The sequence below is a fragment of the Schistocerca nitens genome, chromosome 4, assembly GCF_023898315.1.
Source record: "Schistocerca nitens isolate TAMUIC-IGC-003100 chromosome 4, iqSchNite1.1, whole genome shotgun sequence".
NCBI classification, from domain to species: Eukaryota; Metazoa; Arthropoda; class Insecta; order Orthoptera; family Acrididae; genus Schistocerca; species Schistocerca nitens.
In genome coordinates this window covers 381,994,207-382,015,058 of record NC_064617.1, presented here as the reverse complement: position 1 = coordinate 382,015,058, position 20,852 = coordinate 381,994,207, and the positions used below count along the sequence as shown (strand labels likewise).

Sequence of the window (20,852 nt, the reverse complement as noted above, 5' to 3'; positions counted from 1 at the left end):
GTATTGGTAAACAGAGATCGCAGCTAGCTGAAGTTAAGTGCGGTGTGCCACAAAGCTCAGTATTAGGACCTCTGCTATTTATCCTAATGACAAACGACTACCATCTTACAAAAATACTCACTCGATTCTCTATGCAGATGATACCAATTTTTTCAATATCAGCTCAGACATGGATATGCTCCAAACTGTGGCAAATGACACAATATCACAAGCATCAGTCTGGTTTCGAGCTAATGGGTTCCTGCTTAATGAGAGTAAAACTCAAAAGATTGTATTTAGTTTAAGAGATCTGCCAGTAGCAGACTTCTATTGTTTTAGATAGTAAACTGACTTGGGAGCCACATGTTGTTGTTGTTGTGGTCTTCAGTCCTGAGACTGGTTTGATGCAGCTCTCCATGCTACTCTATCCTGTGCAAGCTGCTTCATCTCCCAGTACCTACTGCAACCTACATCCTTCTGAATCTGCTTAGTGTATTGATCTCTTGGTCTCCCTCTACGATTTTTACCCTCCACGCTGCCCTCCAATGCTAAATTTGTGATCCCTTGATGCCTCAAAACATGTCCTACCAACCGATCCCTTCTTCTAGTCAAGTTGTGCCACAAACTTCTCTTCTCCCCAATCCTATTCAATACCTCCTCATTAGTTACGTGATCTACCCACCTTATCTTCAGCATTCTTCTGTAGCACCACATTTCGAAAGCTTCTATTCTCTTCTTGTCCAAACTGGTTATCGTCCATGTTTCACTTCCATACATGGCTACACTCCATACAAATACTTTCAGAAACGACTTCCTGACACTTAAATCTATACTCGATGTTAACAAATTTCTCTTCTTCAGAAACGATTTCCTTGCCATTGCCAGTCTACATTTTATATCCTCTCTACTTCGACCATCATCAGTTATTTTACTCCCTAAATAGCAAAACTCCTTTACTACTTTAAGTGTCTCATTTCCTAATCTAATCCCCTCAGCATCACCCGATTTAATTTGACTACATTCCATTATCCTCGTTTTGCTTTTGTTGATGTTCATCTTATATCCTCCTTTCAAGACACTGTCCATTCCGTTCAACTGCTCTTCCAAGTCATTTGCTGTCTCTGACAGAATTACAATGTCATCGGCAAACCTCAAAGTTTTTACTTCTTCTCCATGAATTTTAATACCTACTCCGAATTTTTCTTTTGTTTCCTTTACTGCTTGCTCGATATACAGATTGAATAACATCGGGGAGAGGCTACAACCCTGTCTCACTCCTTTCCCAACCACTGCTTCCCTTTCATGCCCCTCGACTCTTATAACTGCCATCTGGTTTCTGTACAAATTGTAAATAGCCTTTCGCTCTCTGTATTTTACCCCTGCCACCTTCAGAATTTGAAAGAGAGTATTCCAATTAACGTTGTCAAAAGCTTTCTCTAAATCCACAAATGCTAGAAACGTAGGTTTGCCTTTTCTTAATCTCTCTTCTAAGATAAGTCGTAAGGTTAGTATTGCCTCACGTGTTCCAACATTTCTACGGAATCCAAACTGATCTTCCCCGAGGTCCGCTTCTACCAGTTTTTCCATTCGTCTGTAAAGAATTCGCGTTAGTATTTTGCAGCTGTGACTTATTAAACTGATAGTTCTGTAATTTTCACATCTGTCAACACCTGCTTTCTTTGGGATTGGAATTATTATATTCTTCTTGAAGTCTGTGGGTATTTCGCCTGTCTCTTGGGAGCCACATATTAAATACATTAGTGCAAGGCAGTCTAGAGTGGTGTATTTGTTAAGGAATTTAAAAAATCATGTACCTGCAGCCTATGTAAGATTAGCCTACTTTGATTTTTTACAAAGCATTATATCTTATGGGTTTTTAATATGGGGCAGTAGCTCACACCTTCAGGACATTTTGGTACTTCAGAAGAAAGTAATTCGAATTATCACAAACAGTGATAAACTGGCCCACTGCAAACCACTTTTTATCAACTTAAAAATATTAATTATAAACTTGTATATTTACACTGCCCTGCTGCATATAAAGAGCAACTTCACCAGCGTATAAGAGATGTACACTCTCATGGAACCAGAAATAGTAGTCATCTTGACATACCTTACTACAGGTTATCCAAGTCACTGAACAGCTACAAAGTGGTGGGTATGAAGATGTTTAACAAACTGCCACTAGAATGGGTAGAAGCTCCATTTGATTTATTTAAAGACAAAATATTCAATTGGTTAGCTGCAAATCCCTGCAACTTACTTCAGGAATTTTATGACTGTAAAATATCATAGTGGTACCGTTTTGGAGAGTACAGCATAATTTCTTTAACTGAGTAATTTATGATACAATGTTTTCATATTATTTGATGTTAAATATTGTATTTTATAGAAAACCAATAGTGACATAATGATCTTCGTGTTTATATACTGTATAACTTGTATGTATGTGACTTGACTTTGTCAATTGCTGTAATAGCTAAACGACAATAAAATTTCATTCAATTCAATTCAATTCTTGATCAAGGTCTAAAAGTCAATATTAGCAAATCCCAGTTATTACCATTTAAACTTGGTAATTCATACCAAACCTGTATTGATAATGTAAGTGGCATCAAAAAAGTAGACACTGACAAATGTAAACTTTTTGGGATATACCTAGACAAAAGTCTCAGACGGGTAGAATATATCAATGTTGTATGCAATAAAATCAGCAGTTCACTGCACTTAATTAGCAAACTATCATATTTAGCCTCTGAACAAACATTAAAAACTGCTTATTATGGGACTATATTTGCATATATTAATTATGGAATAGAGGTATGGGGATGTGCTGCTGATAAACACATGAACAGAATCCTAACACTGCAGAAAAGAGCACTCAGGACCATGCATCGACTAGGATACAGAGATTCATCTAGGGAAACCTTTGTACAACATAAATATCTAACAGTATACTCCTTGTATTTGTACAAATTAATACCATTCTTTGTGGACCATAAAAATAATGAAGCTAAGTGCTCTGATGTTCATACACATAACACAAGACAAAAAAAGATTGCTTCTTCAGAAACAGAACTAAACTACAGACAACAGATCATAGTCCTTGGATAAATGGCCAGATATGGTTTAACAAACTGCCAAGTACTATAAGATGCCACAGAGATAAAGTATTCAAAAGGGAATTAAAAACATTCTTAACTCTCAAATGTTTGTACTCACTGAATGAATACTGATATTAAAATGTAGCTATTCTTAAATGTAGGCCAACCTTTCTGTCTATACGATGTACTATTCTGAGGTGATTGTAATATACATTATTTTTGTAACAACATGCTATGTAACAACTGTATGTTGCATTATGAAGTATTGTACCATATATTGCCAAGTGTGTCACCCTTAAGTGTTATAAACACTTGAACATCATGTAACTGTTTACATACCAGTATTATTTGTAAGCCTTATGACCATTTAGGTTGGTTATTACTGTAATAATCTGACACATTCTACATCCCAATTATACACTCGCATCAAGTATCTATGGAACATGAAAATAAATAAATAAATAAAAATAAACTGAGTTTCACCCATCAAAATACACAAACTTTCCTTACAGCTGCCATTAACATTATGAAAATATGATTAACTTTCAGTTCAAGTGACGTATTTGACATTACTATAAAACTGTCTCTGAACAGAAAAATAAAGTTGCTAGGTGATTTCTCACCAGATTCAACTGTCTATCACAAATTTACATCATTCATTACCGGTATATTTCAGTAAATTTGTCACACATTTTTTTCAAATTGATTCTAAAATTTATTTTTATACAGCTCCCACCAGCCAAGTTTAGCATGTTCAGAAAAGTTTGAGAAATGTAGACCAATTATTGCCCAATAATTGTGCTTGAATTTCATCAGAACTAAAGATCTTATAAATGATGACAATTCCTATGTCATGTATATGATAAAATGGATGATAATAAATTAAATTAAAATAAATTGCATTACATGTGTTCCGTAGAATGGAGATCCTGATCTCCAACCAGCCCTTAAATTCTTTTGTGTACTATGTGTTAGAACTCCTAGTTTAACAAGTATATTTAGGAACGACACTACAAGCATATATGTCACAGAGTAAGTTAACATGTGAACACGTTAGCGTTCAGATAAGCACTGAGTCTCAGTGTAGCGGCCGCTGCTCGGCTGGCCGCTTAGGTGGCGCCGCTGCTGCATGGCTGGCAGGCAGACAGCGCCGCACGCAGAGGACGTGTGTAATTGCGCGGCGGCACTTTAAATGATCGGCGAGTCACAACACTTTTCCCCCCTTTGAAATTGTTGCACTGGTCTTGATGGATGTGTCCTGGAGACTGCTGACGTCCATAGGCGTTGTGTGACTCGACGTAAAGTCTCGTGGAGGAGGCTTCCCGTACGGACGGAAGTGTCCCCGATGATACCGGGTCGAGATGACAGGAGACGTAGGGGTCGAATCTGCTGGGGCCCCATGCACCAATCTGCCCGTTGCGGCAAGTCCAGTTGATATGACAGGAGACATGGGCGATGCGTCAGCGTCTGTTGGAGGAGGAGGCGAGCAGATGTACTCTGACACTGGTTGGTCCTCCGGTTCCCGCATGGGCACGTCGTCTGGTGGCATCCGTTCTGGTGCTGGCATCACGATGACGGGTAGAGGGCGGCGTTGTGAGTATGGAGATGTGCCAGGATCCCGAGCATCAGGGAGAGTCAAGGGTGGTGTGGCGGCATTCGGAACAGGTGTTGTTGGCACCCGAGGCCGAAGCTGGTCCGAATGACGCACTGCAACACCTGTGTCCGTCTGGATTTCATACAGGCGTCTGCCACGGTGTCTTAAGATGCGGCCTGGGCTCCATTTTGGCCGCCTGCCATATCCCCGTACCCAGACGAGGTCGTCGGCAGTGAACCGGCCAAGTGACGGCACCCGCGGCCGGGAGGTGGGAGGCCGCAGAAGATGAAGTAGACTGCGGGGCTGTCGGCCATGTAAGAGCTCAGCCGGTCTGTGATCACCCATGGGGGTGAAACGGTAAGACGCCAGGAACTGGAGAAGCGCCTCATCAGCAGCAGAAGAAGTCAGAAGTTTCCGCATTTGAGCCTTAAACGTGTGGACCAGTCGTTCAGCCTCACCGTTGGATTGTGGATGGAACGGCGGGGCCGTGACATGCGTAACACCGTGACGAGCACAAAAATCCGCAAAGTCAGAAGAGGCAAATTGCGGACCATTATCAGTAACAAGAGTAGAGGGGAGGCCTTCCAAAGAAAAAATGCGGGCGAGAGCACTGGTGGTTGCCGCGGTGGTAGGTGATGTGCAACGGACAATGAAAGGAAAGTTAGAGTAGGCGTCAATTATGAGGAGCCAATAAGTACCTAAAAAAGGTCCCGCAAAATCAGCATGAATGCGCTCCCAGGGCTTCTCAGGCGAAGGCCACGGTGACAAAGATGACCTCGGGGCAGCGGCCTGTGACGCACAAGGGCCGCAGGCAGCGACCATGTGTACGATTTCAGAGTCGATGCCAGGCCAGTACACATGACGGCGCGCCAGAGATTTGGTGCGCGACACACCCCAGTGTCCCTGGTGAAGGAGGCGCAAGACCGACGCACGCAAAGATGCGGGGACCACCACACGCGGCGAAACATTGTCAGTGGAGAGGAGGATAACACCATCCCTAGCCGTGAGGCGGTAGCGCAAAGGGTAGTAGTTCCGCAACGGATCAGAAGTCTTAGCGGACGGGCGATCAGGCCAACCCGTCTGAATACAGCGTAAAACCCGGGAGAGGGTAGGGTCAGAACCTGTAGCAGCCGCCAGCCTGTCCCCAGTGATGGGGAACCCGTCCACAACCCGCTGCTCGGCAACATCCAGGTGGAAACACAAAAGTTCGTCCCTATCGAATGCCTGATCAGGGCCCATGGGGAGGCGAGACAAAGCATCAGCATTTGCATGTTGAGCCGTTGGCCGGAAATGAATCTCATAGTTGAAACGGGACAAGTAAAGAGCCCAACGCTGGAGGCGGTGTGCAGCCTTGTCGGGAAGTGACGTGGATGGGTGAAACAAGGAAACAAGTGGTTTGTGATCCGTAACAAGATGAAATTTTGTGCCATAGAGAAAAACACCAAACTTATGAAGAGCATAAATGATGGCCAAAGCTTCTTTCTCAATCTGAGAATACTTTTGTTGGGCATCCGTGAGCGTTTTGGAGGCATAAGCAATTGGTTGTTCCGAACCGTCAGAAAAACGGTGCGCAAGGACTGCCCCAACCCCGTAGTGAGAGGCGTCTGTAGCAAGGACAAGATGTTGGCCAGGTCGATAAGTAGCTAGGCACGGGGCCTGTATCAGCATAGTCTTCAATTTCTGGAAAGCCGCGTCACATGACGCGGACCAGTGAAAAGGCACGTTTTTGTGCAACAGGCGATGCAACGGCTGAGCCACCGACGCTGCAGACGGTAAAAACTTGTGATAGTATGCTATTTTCCCCAAGAAGGCCTGCAGTTCCTTAACAGACGTAGGGCGAGGAAGGGCATCGATCGCAGCGACAGTTTGTTGAAGCGGACGAATACCATCCCGAGAGAGTTGAAACCCCAAGTACGTGATAGATGCCTGAAAAAATTGTGATTTCTGAAGGTTACACTTAAGACCTGCAGTCTGTAAGACAGTAAAAAGTGTGTGGAGATTTTGAAGATGTTCGTCAGTGGTGGAGCCCGTGACAACAATGTCGTCCATGTAATTGATACACCCAGGGACAGGGAGCAATAATTGTTCCAAGAATCGCTGAAAGAGAGCAGGGGCGCTAGCAACCCCGAATGGCAGGCGTTGGTATTGATAGAGGCCGAAAGGCGTGTTAAGGACCAGAAACTGCCGGGAAGCAGCGTCGAGAGGAAGTTGATGATAAGCTTCTGACAGGTCAATTTTAGAAAAATACTGCCCTCCAGCGAGTTTAGTGAACAGTTCTTCAGGACGGGGCATAGGGTAAGTGTCGATGAGGCATTGAGCATTTACCGTGGCTTTGAAATCGCCACAGAGACGAATAGCACCATTGGGCTTGGCAACTACAACGACAGGAGAGGACCACTCACTGGAAGTGACAGGAAGCAAGACCCCTGAAGTAGTGAGACGATCCAACTCCTGTTTGACCCGATCACGAAGGGCTACAGGAATGGGCCGAGCCCGAAAAAACTTAGGCCGAGCAGTGGGTTTGAGCGTGATATGAGCTTCAAAGTCGTGTGCACGGCCTAACCCAGGAGAAAAAATGGACGAAAAGGTCGTCGACAAAGAATCCAGTTTAGCATAAGGAATAGCGTCAGAGACAATATTGACAGAGTAATCTATGGAGAACCCAAAAACGCGGAAGGCATCGAAACCAAAAAGATTTTCTGCGTTGCCCTGGTCGACCACAAATATGGGAACAGTGCGAACGACGGATTTGTAAGATACCTCCGCATTAAACTGTCCCAAGAGAGAAATCTTCTGTTTATTGTACGTCCGTAATTGCCGAGTGACAGGGGACAGGAGTGGAGAACCCAGCTGAAGATACGTCTGAGAATTAATTATAGTGGCGGCAGAACCGGTATCCACTTGCATGCGAACATCTCGACCAAGGATTTGGACAGTGAGGAATAACTTCCCGGAAAGGGGAGAAGTGCAATTGACAGACAACACAGAATCAGAATCAGCGTCATGTTCATGGACGTCATTTATGCGGTCGGATTTACAAACGGAAGACACGTGACCTTTCTTTTTGCAATTGTGACACACAGCCCAACGTTGTGGACAATCCTCGCGTGAATGTTTCGTAAAACACCTTGGACATGAAGGAAGTTGCCGGGGATTTTGCTGCAGTTTCTTAGGGGTTTGTTTACGGCTTGGCCGAGGCTGCGCGTGGGAGCGCACTGCGGCCACGTCGGCCGGCGGGGACGCGCCGCGCGCGTCGTCAACAGCGCACAGAGGTTGTATTTCCGCGACGTCACCCCACGCTTCTATTTGTGCCCCAGCGGCGCGAGAAATTTCAAAAGACTGCGCAATGGAGAGAACTTCATCTAAAGTCGGATTCGCCAACTGAAGGGCACGTTGCCGAACTTCTTTGTCGGGCGCCGACCGGATAATAGCATCCCGTACCATGGAATCGGCATAGGATTCTTTGTGAACATCAGTAACAAAGTGACACTTTCGACTGAGGCCGTGAAGTTCAGCAGCCCAAGCGCGATAAGATTGATTGGGTTGTTTGTGACAACGATAAAAGGCAACACGAGAGGCTACCACATGCGTTTGCTTTTGAAAATAGACCGACAGAAGGGATCACATTTCAGCAAAGGACAAAGACGCAGGATCCTTCAAAGGGGCCAATTGCGACAACAACCGATACATTTGAGGCGAAATCCAGGAAAGGAACAGAGACTTACATGCTTGTTCGTCCGAGACATAAAATGCCAAGAAGTGCTGTCGAAGACGTTTTTCATAATCCGACCAGTCTTCTGCCGTCTCGTCGTAAGGAGGAAAAGGAGGTACAGCCAACGACGAGAACCGGCCCGCATTTGACGCCGCGACGAAATCGCGAATCGCCGCCGTTAGAAGCGTTTGCTGTTCAAGGAGATTTTGCAAGAGTTGCTCGACAGTAGCCATGGAACCCTGTGAGCCAACGGTAAAAAGGAAAAATCCCATCCTCGTCGCCAATTGTTAGAACTCCTAGTTTAACAAGTATATTTAGGAACGACACTACAACACATATATGTCACAGAGTAAGTTAACATGTGAACACGTTAGCGTTCAGATAAGCACTGAGTCTCAGTCTAGCGGCCGCTGCTCGGCTGGCCGCTTAGGTGGCGCCGCTGCTGCATGGCTGGCAGGCAGACAGCGCTGCACATAGAGGACGTGCGTAATTGCGCGGCGGCACTTTAAATGATCGGCGAGTCACAACACTATGCACTTCAAAAACTGTTTTATTTTTTACTTGAGTAGATGTACCATTCATTTCTCATTTAAAATACATGATATTATTTCAGAATGTTATTCTTAAAAATTATCACCCCTGTTTTTCAGATGCTTAATGATCTGAAGAACTATTTACTAGATAGAAAATGTCTTCCATTTTTCTGGGTGGAAGAAAACGATTTGTTGTCAAAATTACATGCAGATGAGAAGAATAATATCGGAGGCTACCTTCAAAATATGGTTGATAAAATTGAAAAGAATCTTGATGTAGACGGATTTCTAGAAAGATATTTCAATTTACCTGACAGGTAAGTTCATGTTTTGTGTATCTCATAACAACCATGGGAAAGTAATTGTAGTGTTTTGTATTATTAAATAAAATCAGAGCCATTACTTTTGTTTGGTGGAGTGAAGAATGAAACATCTTTGTATCTGTCCACTGCCAACATGAGATAACTAAATAAAATAATATTTATTCTCATGGTTATGAGATTATTTGATCTCTTTGTACTACGGAAATTACAAAAACACTTTTGCAATGAAAATCAAGGATTCTCAGTATCAGCTCAATATATTTTTTTAACTTTATTTGTTAGTGCCCATTAAATAAATGTGAATAGTTTTGCACTCAGGGTCAGGCACATGAGTTATAATATATTTGCTTCCTCTGGTCAGATATTAGCAGAATTTTGTGTTCGTTTTGTAATCTTACCATCCCACACGTATCAGTACTAAAATTCTCCGCCTATAAAAGTTTTGAAAGCATCAAAAGGTGTAAGATACAGAAAAGAAGAACTTTTTACTTGTCTTCATTTCCTCTTGTTGTTGGCTCCAAGTCTTGAGTCTAGGGGCTCATTTTTGCAGCTTAAATTTTGATTTTGTACACTATGTGATCAAAAGTATCTGGACACCTCCAGAAACATATGTTTTTCATGTTAGGTGTATTGTGCTGTAACTTACTGCTGGGTTCTCCATATCAGTGACCTCAGTAGTCACTAGACATCATGAGAGAGCAGAAGGTGGCACTCCACAGAACTCACGGACTTCAAGTGTGGTCAAGTAATTGGGTGTCCCTTGTGTCATGCGTCTGTATGTGAGATTTCCACACTCCTAAACATCCCTAGGTCCACTGTTTCTGATGGGATAGTAAAGTGGAAATGTGAAGGGACATGTAAAGCATAAAAGCGTACAGACTGACCTCATCTGTTGACTGACAGAGACCACTGACAGTTGAAGAGGGTCATAGTGTAATAGGCAGACATTTATCCAGACCATCACACAGGAATTCCAAAGTGCATCAGGATCCACTGCAAGTACTATGACAGTTAGGCGGAAGTTTAGAAAACTTGGATTTCATGGTCGAGCGGCAGCTCATGAGCCACACATCATGCCTGTAAATGCCAAACGATGCCTCATTTGGTGTAAGGAGCTTAAAAATTGGATGATTAAACAGTGGAAAAGTGTTGTGTGGAGTGATGAATTACGGTACACACTGTGGTGATCCGATGGCAGGATGTGAGTATGGCGAATACCCAATGAATGTCATCTGCCATCATGTGTAGTGCTAACAGTAAAATTCGGAAGTGGTGGTGTTATGGTGTGGTCATATTTTTCATGGAGAAGGCTTGCACCCTTTGTTGTTTTGTAAGGCACTATCACAGTACAGGCCTTCATTGATATTTTAATTACCATCTTGCTTCTCACTGTTGAAAATCAATTCAGGGATGGTGACTGCATCTTTCAACACAATCGAGCACTTGTTCATAATGCATGGCCTGTGACAGAGTGGTTACACGACAATAACATCCCTGTAATGGACTGGCCTGCACAGAGTCCTGACCTGAATCCTATAGAACACCTTTGGGATGTTTTGGAACGTCGACTTCATGCCAGGCCTCACTGACTGACATCCATATCTCTCCTGAAAGCAGCACTCCATGAATAACAGGCTGCCATTCCCCAAGAAACCTACCAGCACCTGACTGAAGGAGTGCCTGTGAGAATAGAAGTTGTCATCAAGGCTAAGGTTGGGCCAACACCATAATTAACTGCAGCATTACCAATGGAGGACACCAAGAACTTGTAAGTCATTTTCAGCCAGGTGTGCGGATACTTTTGATCACATAGTGTAGTTTGCCTGTTGAAATGAATATCATTTTATTTTATCCCATTCTTCTAAATCACACCGACTTTACAGTTTTCACTTCTGTCACACCATAAATTACATTATTAGTGTTACAATCAAAAAACATCTAATTCCATCAGAGGCATGCCCACTACTATTTACATTCTGCAGTACTCACAACATCCCAAAGAGTTTATAAGGCAAAAGAGTTTAAAAATTTCTTGACAGAATAAGAAGGGGACTGATAACCTCAGATGTTAAGACCCATAGTGCTCAGAGCCATTTGAACAGAATAAGAATCATCACCGAGATATATTATTATTTTATAAATGAGTCCAGAAGTAAATTTAATAATTTGCATTTTATTGTGCAATTAATAATATGAATTGTAAGTATGCCAGAAATTTCTTAATTTGAAATATTTTTAAAAGAAGAGTAATTTTAACTATATGTACAGAGTACTAACAAATTAATTTTTTTTTACTTATCATAGCCCAAAACATAGACAAAATCATATGAAGGTCATTCACTTAGACAGCTGATATAACATTCACCTATACAAGAATCAATAGTATTCTTGACATTGGTTATTTCTATAAAAAAAAAAAAAAAAAAAGGAGGTAATGTTAGAGGAGGGTGACCCATTACAATATCCCCCTCACAAAATTTGGAAACAGAATGTTTCCAATATATTGTGGCAGACTACAAGGTTTACCAAACGGTATACAAAATGATGCCCAGGATAGCAGATAGATGTATAGAAAACATGAGAAAAATATTTAGTATATAAATCGTAATCTATACATATATCAGGAGATGGCATTCTGATTTTCATATCTGTGGAACATACTGTCATAAGACAAATAATACAAGAGCAAAACTACAACATTACACCTCTAAACTTGAAAATTACTAGAATTAATAAATATTAAGTTAAGATCTATACAATCAAAGCTTCAAAATCTTCAAGAGAGTAGAGAAAAAAATTTCAGTGAATAAGTGTACAGCAAATGAGATGACTCGAAAAACTTACAATGACGGCTACAGACCAGAAAATATTCTCAATCATGAGTAGTAATCAATCAGTCATATAAACCATAGTATTTGGAGATATGTTGTCTCATGAAAGAACAAACTAATGGAAAAATCTTAGAGGCTGAGTTTACATTGTGGGGATTGACCCACAAATTGAAACCACACCAAATACAAACCACCAAAAAAGTTTCAGTACAACAAAATGGGTAAAATCATATCAATAAGTTCAATTATATGCAAAGGGTAACTGTAAGAAGCATCTAGCCTCAATCAAAGGCTCTCCTTGAGTACACACACACACAATCACGATGAACAAGCATACCCAAAACAGAGGCAGGCATGAGTCTGCCCACAACTCAAGATCCAATCATATATAATATTGCAATAGTCAGGACAGATTAAAATAAACATAGTCATAAATAACTTTGAATGATGACACAGTCCAGCAGCTTAAGAACCAAAATATAGATGTCTTCCACACTATTTGCTGATTGTCCATTCAACTAAACTACACACATAAAGACCTAGAAGATTGATTTACAATGATAAAAAAATACATACTTATTTAAGGTTACATAATGTATTGGAAAGTTAATCCCCCTACATGCATTTATGCTGAATAACACTGTCTTTAGCAGTCTTGCAAACAATTAACAAATATCAGTTGCAACACAGATCCAAACAGCAGATGCTTGAGTACGTTACCCAGCACCTACGATCTTTCCCAAGTTGACTGGTCCAGCAGGGTACAGCCATACAGCAGTTTGGGGAGTGGATTCACCCACATCTTTCCTCCTTAGAGCCCTCATCACACTCTCCAACAGACAGCACTCAATTAAATCCTGAAACATTATTTTGTGTACTAAATATGCTGTTCAATACCTTCTACACATCACAAGAGATATGCTCTCCTTAGTCATTCTAAAATCATTTATATGGGAATTTATGTCACGTGTGATTAAAAAGTGTTCACATACGAAACATTAATAAACAGAGTTAAATGCAATGAGAGGAATGGATTAATAAGGTAATACAAACAGACATGCTCAGCTACTATTCCTAATCTTTGCAGTACAAATTATGAACATTGTCCCATTTCAAAATTGCAGTTGGCCCGCTAGATGCCATAGGTCAAATGGATATCAACTGCATTTTTTAAATAGCAACCCTGAATTTTTATTACACATTCGTGTAGTACGTAAAGAAATATGAATGTTTTAGTGGGACCACTTTTTTCGCTTTGTGATAGATATGTAAAAAAATGGGGGTTCCTATTTAAAAAAACGCAGTTGATGTGCATTTGACCTATGGCAGCACCATCTAGTGGGCCAACCATAACGCCATCTGGTTTCCGCCTTCAAGCTAGACGAGTTTCGTTCTTTGTAATTTTTTTGTTTGATGCTTATTTCGTGAGAGATTCCAGACAAACAAAACACAGTTATCTAGTCTTATGAAATCGTTTCTGAAGAAGAGAAATTTGTTAACATCTAGTATAGATTTAAGTGTCAGGAAGTCGTTTCTGAAAGTATTTGTATGGAGTGTAGCCATGTATGGAGGTGAAACATGGACGATAACCAGTTTGGACAAGAAGAGAATAGAAGCTTTCGAAATGTGGTGCTACAGAAGAATGCTGAAGATAAGGTGGGTAGATCACGTAACTAATGAGGAGGTATTGAATAGGATTGGGGAGAAGAGAAGTTTGTGGCACAACTTGACTAGAAGAAGGGATCGGTTGGTAGGACATGTTTTGAGGCATCAAGGGATCACAAATTTAGCATTGGAGGGCAGCGTGGAGGGTAAAAATCGTAGAGGGAGACCAAGAGATCAATACACTAAGCAGATCCAGAAGGATGTAGGTTGCAGTAGGTACTGGGAGATGAAGAAGCTTGCACAGGATAGAGTAGCACGGAGAGCTGCATCAAACCAGTGTCAGGACTGAAGACCACAACAACAACATGAAACTCCAGATAGATTTAAACTCAGTCACTGGATAAGACAGAATTTTAGAAACTACATGAACTTACATACTACAATCATGGCAAACAAAACACAATTATATAGTCTTAAAAATCTTCAGCCATAGTAAATATTTTCTTGTAGAATAGGTATCGTCATTCATCCATGTACACAGGTCTTGTCCTCTAAACTAAATTCTAAGAGTACGATACTTTACATACTTGCTTTGCTTACCAGTACCTCCTCTTATCTTTACACGTGCAGTGGACGTTTCCACAAAATTCTTACTATACTGGATTTGGTCTCTAAATTTCTCAGATATACTACAAATTGGGCTACCTGTATCAATCAAACAATTCCCTTCCCACTGATCAGTATTAATCCCAGTGTAAGGATCTGAATCTTCATCTTTGTTATTAGACACTTCATGTAAAAGATCACTTTCAATGTCACCAAATGCTACATCCACACTGTTTTTGCAGGGTTTTATCCACTTTATGGGTATCATAGCATTACTTTGATTACTCATGTTGTCAGGTAAAGTTTGAAGACACTAAATGAATTTCTTAGCACAACTAACATCACTTATTACAGAAGGAACACATAATATATAACTGACAAAATTACATTTCCTCCTTAGATCTTGTTTCACTTCATTCCACCGATTTGAATACAAATTTTGACTAACCACAGCTAACTTATTCAAGAATGCTCATTTATCTTCGATATGATCAATATGATCCCAAACAAACTTCAAAAAGTGTTCACCTTTATTCTCTAGGCTTACAGATAACTAACCTTTACTGTTTAGGTCAGGGTTTCCCAACAAAATTTTCTCAAGGACCCCCTCATCGAGCATGACTGGTACCTTGTGATATCACAGTATCAAGTACCTAAAAAAAGCCAAATTAAGAATTTTTTTATACGTTTTCTATTTTTGGTGCTTAGAAAAAACATTGACATATTCATTATTGAGAAAATATTGAGCTTAAAACTTTTTCAATTTAGCCATCATTGTTATTGTTAAATTTCTGATTATTGCTCAATGTCTTTATTTTCAGATCTGGGTGTTTAGTATAACAAACTCCTTAAAAAAATAAAAATTGAGTATGAACTGAAAATGACAGGAAAAAAGTAAAAGTGAGTGTATTGGCCTTTCATGTGTACTACACTTGAGATTGCATTGAGTAAACATGTGTGAAAAATAAGAAAACACTAATTTCATACAAGGTATTATTTATTTGAAAAAATACAGTTACAACAGAGTATTCCATCAGTATACAGTTAGTTTTAATTTTCAGTTCTTAATGAGATGAGTTCAATCTGACCTTTGATTTCTGAAATATTAGGTTCCAAACTTGAAACTTTCATTCTGAAATCCGACCGCATGTCAAGCCGATTCCTATATTTGTTTTTCATGAAACACATGGAAGAAAATCCTTGCTCACACCAATATGTGGTTGCAAATGGTAGGATCTTATTCATTGCCTTATCTCCAAGTTTCTTGTAGTCCTTGCATGCTGAAGCCCAGAAGTCTGTAATTTTATCACTGGTGAAAATGTTTATCATCGTATCACAGCTGGACAGATCCACAGGTTGATCTTGCTTTTATTCAGTGAGGCCTTGGATTTTGTCTATTTCTTCACAGCTGAAGGGATTTCAAATCCATCTGTCATGAGGGTCAGGTTCAGGGAAATACTCTCTAAAAGTGGTGGCTAGGCTGCGTAGATGCTCGGCTACATTGATCTTGATCTGGTCAGGCAAACTCTCCTCTGATGACTCCAAGAACTGTTTTAAAGTAGAAAAGCTAGTTAGTGACTCGTTTTCTATCCTTGATGCCCAGATCTGACACTTTTTGACCATAGCACTAATCTTACCCTCAACTTTGAACATGTCTACATTTTTACCTTGTAAACTCAAGTTTAACACATTCAAGTGTTCAAACACATCAATTAAGTACACAACTGAGCAAAGCCAAGAGAAGTTAGTGAGAAAATCCGCATACTCTGTGTCAAGAAGGAAGACACGAACCTCGTCTCTAAGTTCAAAAAATCTTCAGAAGACCCTACCTCGAGAAATCCATCTTACTTCCATGTGAATGAGAAGTTGCTCATGTTCACTGCCGATCTCTTTACACAACAAAGAAAATAATCTGGAGTGCAGATATAGAGTTTTAATGTAGTTGATGATTTGAACTCTTTTGTTAAGTATCCTTTGCAAAGGTTCAGGCAATCTTTTGGCTACTAAGGCTTCACGATGGATACAACAGTGAGTCCATTTCACCTCAGGGGCTACTGCTTTGATATGAGCTAGAAGTCCTGTTCTTTAGCTAGCCATTGACTTTGCTCCATCCATCGACAAGCCTACACATTTTTTTCAGGTGGCATCATGTTCATTGAGATAATTATTTAATGCTGTAAAAATATCGTCTGCTGTTGTATGCAGTAGTTCGCATGAAAAAAGAAAATATTTGAACACTTGGTCCTCCCATAAGAATCATGCGAAAACCAACATTATAGCTTCTTCTTGATATGTCTGTGCTTTCATCCAATTGTAGAGCATTAATTTCACTCATGCAAAGTCAAGCCAGCAATGTTTCTTCGATGTTAACTGTCATATCAGTAATTATTTTTGAACAGTATTATTTGAGAGTGGGACAGTTCCTATTACCTTAGCAGCTGCATCACCTAACATTCTGTTGCAAATTATTATTTCTGATGGCAGTATAAGTTCCTCAACAATTGTGTGGTTTTTCCCACATTTAGCAACAAGCTGAGCTGCCTTGTAAGATGCAAAGGTTGGATTTTCATTTACATTTGCACCACAGTGTTTGGTAATTGTTTTACAAGATGTTATCAACTCTCCTAATTTATTTTTGAAAACGTCTAATGACTTACTTTTGTACTCTGCGTACTTTGTTTCAAGATGGCACTGGAGTTTTGCTGGTTTCATACATTCATTCAAAAGGCTTTCATAGCCAATTCCACATAGTGGTTTAGGCTGTTGCTCAGGTAAAACCGATGTCCAAGTAATTGGAGTTATATTTTCTAATTTTCCCAGTAGGCTTAACACTGACCTTGGAAGAGTTAGGTTCAAGGGATGCCAACAATTTAGGTTCAGTGGACACTGACAACTTCAGTTCCAGAGTCACTGACTTACTTGCTTGAACATCAAATGCATTATCTCGTTTTAACGAACCACTTTTTAACCAATGGTCCAGTTTAACTACGCGAACTGTATCTTCCACAAAAAACAACACTTTATAAACACTACTGTTTTAATACAGAATATTGAATATGTAAACAACACAGTCTGTGAAAGCACTGGCAATAAATTAACAACGGCCAATTGTCATCTGAAATGCGAGTTTCTGTGTAAAGTGAGTGTCAGTTGTTAGCTGCAAAGAGGCAGCGTGCACAGTCTAATGGCATACAACAGAACTATTTGCCTCTATCTAATTCTAGTTTTGTGCTAGAGTGTGCTAGTGTCTGTTGGCTCTAGGAAGACACTAGACACAGAAGTTAGCATTCGCTAAAGCTCTGCTCATGCAGGAAGTGGCCACAACAAAAAAATCTGTTATCATACAAAATATATTTAATATATTTTTTTATTCTAATAGCATCTTGCGGACCCCTCTGGCCTAGCTCACGGACCCCTGGGGGTCCGTCGACCACCTTTTGGGAACCACTGGTTTAGATCATTACTTTGCATGACATTAATGAAAAACTGCTTTAACTGGACTGATATTACATGACACACACTTACATCATCACATACACTCTTACATTACCTTTATTGTCAACATCATTCACCAATAACTCTGAAACTTCATTATTCTTAATCCCCACAAATACCTGATATTCATCATCATCATATTCTGCCAAAATAAAATCGACAATAACATCATTAACACTACAAGTCTCATCTCCATTAAAGTCACACACATCACCTGCATTCATTTGCAATAAGGTACCAGTCTCAGACTTATCAACCTCAGTCATGTCATAGCTCTTATTCACATCTACATCAGAAATGCCACCTAATTCAGACATAATACAGTCATCATCTTTTTTATCTACATCAATAACACTGTTTTCTGTCCAAGAGAAGAAATCATTGGTACACACTATATCAAAATTCTTATTACTCTCACATTCTGGTTTGTGATTAGTACCTACGTCACTATAATTATACATAGTATTCCAAAACTTTTGATCAAAACATAAATGAGAAATCTGATGTTCCTTCCATTCAACTTTAGATACCTGTGCTTTCCTCGCCCCAAAACTGTGGACCTTAATTGAGGTGGATTTCTTCTATTAAATTGCCCATGGTTATCCCCATTATTCCTATTCTGCTGATGTTCAAAGTTTCTGTCTCTATTACCATTCTGATCCTGATAGATGTTACCATTATCTCTGTTTCTGTAGTTATTACCATTGTAATCTCTGTCATTTCACTGGTTATGGTACATGCTTCTTTCTGCTGCCCTATCAAGCCTGCCAAAATATCATAAAAGTTGTTCAAGGCAAGCATCAGGTCTGTGTACTAAACCCCACTGCAACCTCTCTGGTAATCTCCTTTTTAGTGCATCAATCAATGTCATTTCATCAAATGGCCTGTCAAGATCAGTTAATTTCTTAAGTTGATTCTTACAAAACTCTTTCAGTGTACCATCTCTATTCCTATAATTTGGACCACCACACAATCCACTGGATGTAAATTTTCTGATGGAAAACTTTTGATTGGAATGTTGAACCATGCAATACCATTATTTGAATACAGATTGTTGTGAATGCAATTTTCCTGAACTTCTGATTTTTTTTTATCTGAAACATTTACATTAGTTAGCATACTGTTATCATTTAAAATATTTTGATCTAAACTACTAAAGTTCTGTTCCATTTTTTTCTGATACAGTTTTCTGCTCAACTCTGACATCATCAACATTCTTCATTTGTTGTGCAGATTGAGTCATATTTATTTTCTAATACATTGACTTTTTCATTCACACTTTTTAATCCCTCTGACAACCCATTTTGTAATTCCAAAACTTGATTACTAATTTGCTCTATTTGGTATTATGCCCTGTCCGTTTTATCACTGTTTTTGGTTCATATTTCCATTAACTGATCATTGACTGCACTAAATTTGCTATTGTTATCTGTTTTTATTTTTATTAACTGTTCATTAACTGCACTCAATTTTGCCAAAACCAACTGCATAATATCAGTTTTCACTGTATCTTTGCGTTCTACACTTTCACTTGGTACAAACATGTTAGGCTGGTTCCTACAGCTTTCACATCTACATCACTGCCTACTTATCTTTTTCTTATTGATGTCCCTCATTGTAGTTGTAAAGACCTGTTTAAATTTATCTGGACCATCACAGTTGATATTATCTCATCTCTGTTGATATGATTTTGTTGGGCAGTCCTCGGGTCTTCTTTCATTGAGTGATTGAAGTTCATTTACATTTTTATGTAAAAATACACAAACCCACAATTGCTTCTTCTTCTGCAACAGACAAAACTTCGTTGTCAGTCTACAGATCATGGCTGACACCCACATTTGTAATCTTACTGTTGGAATGGCTTTGCATAATTGCCTTTGCGAGGGTTTGCAGTTCTTGTCCTTGTTTATACTCACATTCTGGCCACTAGTGAATAGAGTTTATTTATGTGAGCACAGCTGTTTCTTTTTGTAGTGTTTGCAATAGTAGTGCTCATTGTATTGCTTTTGTTGCATGTGGAAAGTCAGCCATTGTAAAGAAAGCCAGTTATTTTAATTAATAAGATAAGTTCATACACAGCTTTATTAATCTCTCTTAGCAAACCTCCACTATCTGAATCAGGTTTTGGGCTCAGGCATCGCTCGGTCTGTGTGTCGAAAGTTGTTATTTCATAGAAACTTTTTATATCCTGTTTAGATGAAAAGAATAGAGAAGAAATCTGCAATGGCTGAAGAAGTGTCTTCAAAGTACATCTCAAAGCTGGATGCAAAAAATTATCAAACATGGAAATTCCAGATAACTACAATGCTAAAGGCTTACGGAATTCTTGATGTTGTAATGGGTACTCAAGGTCAACCTAATGAATACTATGATGCTGCCTTGAAAGCATGGACAAAAGAAAATGCAAAAGGTATGTTTCTGATTTCCACATCAGTAGACAATCCAGAAATGCAAAGTCTGTTGGTTTATGAGACAGCCCACAAAATGTGGAACAAGTTGACATCAGCTTAGCAATGATCAGAAGCCAGCAAACTAACAATAACTCAACATTTTCATAAATATAATATGAATGCAAATGATTCTGTATTTGAACATGTAGCTAAAGTTGAAAAATCTAGCATTACAACTCAGAAATGTTGGAGAAAAGGTTTCAAATGTAGCTTTAATGGTGAAGTCAGCACGTCATCACCATCAAAATATGATGCATTTAAAACAGCTTGGGACAGTGTGCCAGCTAGTCAACAAAACATGGAAGAGTCCCAGTTGAATATGTGTGAAGTCATTCAACAGACAAAAGGAACAAGCAAGATATCCTGATGAAATCAAAACTTCACAAGAATGAAAGACAAGAACCGATGTCAGCTGTTTTTACTGCAAGAAGCATGGTCATATAGCTCATGAGTGCTGGAAGAAAAAGTGAGAGACAGAGAAACGTAAATGTGGCAAAAATAAATCCTTGTGTGTATTTATTGTGTCAGCAGATAACATGTGTTGAGTTCCCAGAATGAGATTTTCACTCTGCAGTGGAGTGTGCGCTGATATGAAACATCCTGGCAGATTAAAACTGTGT

General features: G+C 39.7%; 1 protein-coding gene across 4 annotated transcripts in view; it reads left to right on the top strand.

The window, feature by feature from the left end:
- LOC126251832 (cyclic GMP-AMP synthase-like receptor) overlaps nucleotides 1-20,852 on the top strand; it is a 387,508-nt gene that overhangs the window by 247,829 nt on the left and 118,827 nt on the right. For all 4 annotated transcript variants that reach the window (XM_049952497.1, XM_049952495.1, XM_049952494.1 and 1 more), the window contains exon 9: nucleotides 9,040-9,239. In XM_049952497.1, coding sequence (XP_049808454.1) covers nucleotides 9,040-9,239 — 200 coding nt within the window. The remainder of the gene's footprint in view (nucleotides 1-9,039; nucleotides 9,240-20,852) is intronic.